Raw genomic sequence first — 3,406 nt, forward strand, 5'->3', positions numbered from 1 at the left:
AGAATTTAACTAGGGCTGCACGATAAATCGCATGCGATATTTAATGCGCATCTTGTCAGTAAAGCCGTTCTGTAATCAGCGGTAAATCTCCATCACGTGATCATGAAAGCCCGCAGGTGATGGAGATTTACCGCTGATTACAGAACGGCTTTACTGACAAGATGCGCATTAAATATCGCATGCGATTTATCGTGCAGCCCTAGTTAAATTCTATTTAAATTAGTAAACTCAACTCCAATCAAAGCTTTTTTAAAACCAAAAATGATCAAACAGTTAATATGGATGCAAACCAGCAGGTCAATGCTCCAGGGGGTGAACACTTGTTTAGCCTTTGCAAGTGCAAATGTCTTTCTGAGGTGGCAATATTTTAATTATTTAGCATATCATGCCAGAGTTAACAGGTTTGCATGTTCATGACATCAAAGCTGAAAGATTGGAATTAACAAAATCATTGTCTACAATGATGTAATTACATCTTCAAGTGGCTATATTTTTGAAAGAGTACACATTTTAATGTTTATTGCCTGCCCGGTATACTTACATTGGCTTACTGTAAACATTTTTTTTTAAACATGGGGACAAATGCTACCGATAGAGCTGATCTTGTATTGAACCAGGAACACGCCTTTAAAGTTTTTGCTGATTAAGTATTGAAAAGTCTGACTGTCTGATCAGTTAAAAGCCATCATACCCATGTATAATAATTTAATAGTTAAGTCTTTGTCATATTTTCAGTAACTGAAGGGTCTGTGTTTCAATCTTAGCTTTTATCACTTCACAGTTTCTCAACAAATGTTACGAAAATGGTTTATACTTAAAGGTTTAAAGCATTGATGTGTTGAGGAGACACCTGAAGTAAGGACTGATGGCAGCGAGGACATTTCTGTGACAAGAGAATGTTTTGCCATGGTCCACTTCCACGACAATGTCAGTCAGCTGAGCTTCGTCGTACAAGGCTTTAAGCTGCTGGAGGATGTTACAGGCATGAAGGGCATCTACCCCGTTGTAGCTTGTGCTTGCTGGAGTCCCATTCTGTACTTGTAACAGCTTTCCTACGTCTACAAGACAAAAGAGTAGGGCTGCACGATAAATCGCATGCGATATTTAACGCGCAACTTATCAGTAAAGCCGGTTCTGTAATCAGCGGTAAATCTCCATCACCTGCGGGCTTTCACATTGAGCAGCATTAACTACACAGAGCCGGTTTTCACTGACGAGGTGCGCAAAACCACGTTCATATTCGCGCGATTTTGTGCGCAGCTCGTCAGTGAACAACTGCTCTGTGTAGTTAATGCTGCTCAATGTGAAAGCCCGCAGGTGATGGAGATTTACCGCTGATTACAGAACCGGCTTTCTGACAAGATGCGCATTAAATATCGCATGCGATTTATCGTGCAGCCCTACAAAAGAGTTAGACAGCTGAGATGATTCCAGGTTTTACAGTGACAATAAACATTATAAATTACAAGTATGACTCTCTTGCAGTCGGTTTTAGTTTCTAGCTTTTAAACGGACATGTAAAAAGGCTAACTTCCATTATTACAATTTATTAGCTCTTTATTTTTAGAACTACATTTCAATGCTACATATAACAATGCTACAAAACTACATTAGAGTTTCAATGCAAAAATAAAACTGGAAAAAAATATTTAAGAGCTCATTCAACAGATGTTCCAAACCCACAGGCTCTGTGCAAAGTCAGTGGCTTACTAAGTTTACTTACTAATATTCTTTTAGAGCTGTTCATACCAAAAAAAATAAATCTGAGAAAACATGTTATTCATTAACCAACCAACCACAGCCCCCGCATGACATTACTGTGAAACTAGTTAAGAGCAGGAAAACTAGCAATATGTTCTAAAGAACTAGTATTGCTTTCGACAACCTTGGACATTTAACACTCTCCTGATAATCTGATCGAAGAATTGTGTTTAGTTACTACGAGCAAGCGAGTTTCGGTGCTTAACTTGTTAGCTGTGCTAATTCAGGTGCTGTTTTACCGGTTAGCACAACATCAGGCTAGTCCGGTGTCGAGCCGTTCCAAGTCCAGACTAGAGCCCTTTCATAGCACTAAATAAACCGTGACAACGCATTGAATATGGCGAAAGTACAGAGTTACACGAAGGATAGCGCAGCTGAATGAACTGTATCGTAAACCAGCGAGCAAATAAGCGAGTGTTTACACAGTCACTCGCTGAGCTAGTCTCGCTAGCCGCTACCTCTCCGTACTTTTTCTGCCTATATCCAAACAACCACCGGAGTTTGCTGTATATTCGAACAAACCGTCTAACTCTATCTCGTTCCGTCAAAACTAAATAATATCAGAGATGAATAACGCGTAAACAGACTAGAAAACTTTTGGAAATAAGTTTGGATTTTGAAGAGAAGATCTAACCTCCACTGGCAGCCATTCTCCCCAATCTGTCGCACGGCGACTGTGGGAAAACGTCACTAATGGAATGGAGCCCCGGAAACAGGCAGCAGCCAATCAGCGTCGCCGAACGCTCGTGACAGCCAATAGGCTTCCGAGGCTGTCTGTTTTTGCAAAATAGTTCAAAGCAATATCAAGGGAGTTTATATTCCAGCAGGAACGTCCGTGCTTGTGTTTGTGATATGAATAACTGATATATATGAATATAAACCAGGATTTTGGGAGTTAAATGTATACAGTTAATTATTAACAGCTAGAACGTAAACAAATATTCAGGATTAGAGGGACTAAATATACAAGTTTTAGAATGGCTGAATGAAAATTATTATTCTGATCTCTGCATACTGGTTTGGACGTGTGCCCTTCATATATATGGTGGTTACAGCACTGAATAATAACAGGTGACAAATCTATTTGATCTTATCTTTCTTCACATTTTATGTATCTTCTGTTCTAGCTGAAATTCTACAGACATCAAGTGCTACCGCTTCCACAGCTTCAAGCTTAAAGGTAAAAACCAGCTTGGTAAGAAGAGGCAATGCAGTTCCCACTCTTTCTTTTCTTTTCAGTTCACTTAAGATTTATTTGTATGGTACTTTTAACAATAGTAATTGTTGTAAAGCAGCTTTACATAATTCTCCCACTCTTTCTTTTCTTTTCAGTTCACTTAAGATTTATTTGTATAGTACTTTTAACAATAGTAATTGTTGTAAAGCAGCTTTACATAATTTCAGGCTCAGACCCCCAGTGAGCAAACACAATGCCACAATGACCAGGAAAAACTCCCTGAAAGTAAAGAAATGCTAGGAGTAATCAGTGGATTTTGGGAACCTTGTTCCAGATCAGCCAGGGATAATGAGGCAGTAGGTTAAAACAAACTGTAATATTTTTCTCCAGTTACTTTGATTTCTGTAGCTGCCATGCCAGAGTGTAGCTTCAGACAAGTGTGGATAGGTTAATATTTAAATGATTTAA

General features: G+C 39.0%; 1 protein-coding gene across 1 annotated transcript in view; it reads right to left on the bottom strand.

Moving 5' to 3' along the window:
- LOC107656060 (kelch repeat and BTB domain-containing protein 8-like) overlaps nt 1-2,442 on the bottom strand; it is a 5,610-nt gene extending 3,168 nt beyond the window's left edge. The window contains exons 1-2 of the mRNA XM_016443730.1: nt 2,396-2,442; nt 851-1,058 (exon numbers count right to left, since the gene is read on the bottom strand). Of these exons, the coding sequence (XP_016299216.1) occupies nt 851-1,058; nt 2,396-2,411 (224 nt within the window). The 5' untranslated portion in view covers nt 2,412-2,442. The remainder of the gene's footprint in view (nt 1-850; nt 1,059-2,395) is intronic.
- Between the last annotated feature and the right edge of the window lie 964 nt (nt 2,443-3,406).

This window comes from Sinocyclocheilus anshuiensis, unplaced genomic scaffold (genome assembly GCF_001515605.1).
Source record: "Sinocyclocheilus anshuiensis isolate Anshui unplaced genomic scaffold, SAMN03320099.WGS_v1.1 scaffold51, whole genome shotgun sequence".
Lineage (NCBI taxonomy): Eukaryota > Metazoa > Chordata > Actinopteri > Cypriniformes > Cyprinidae > Sinocyclocheilus > Sinocyclocheilus anshuiensis.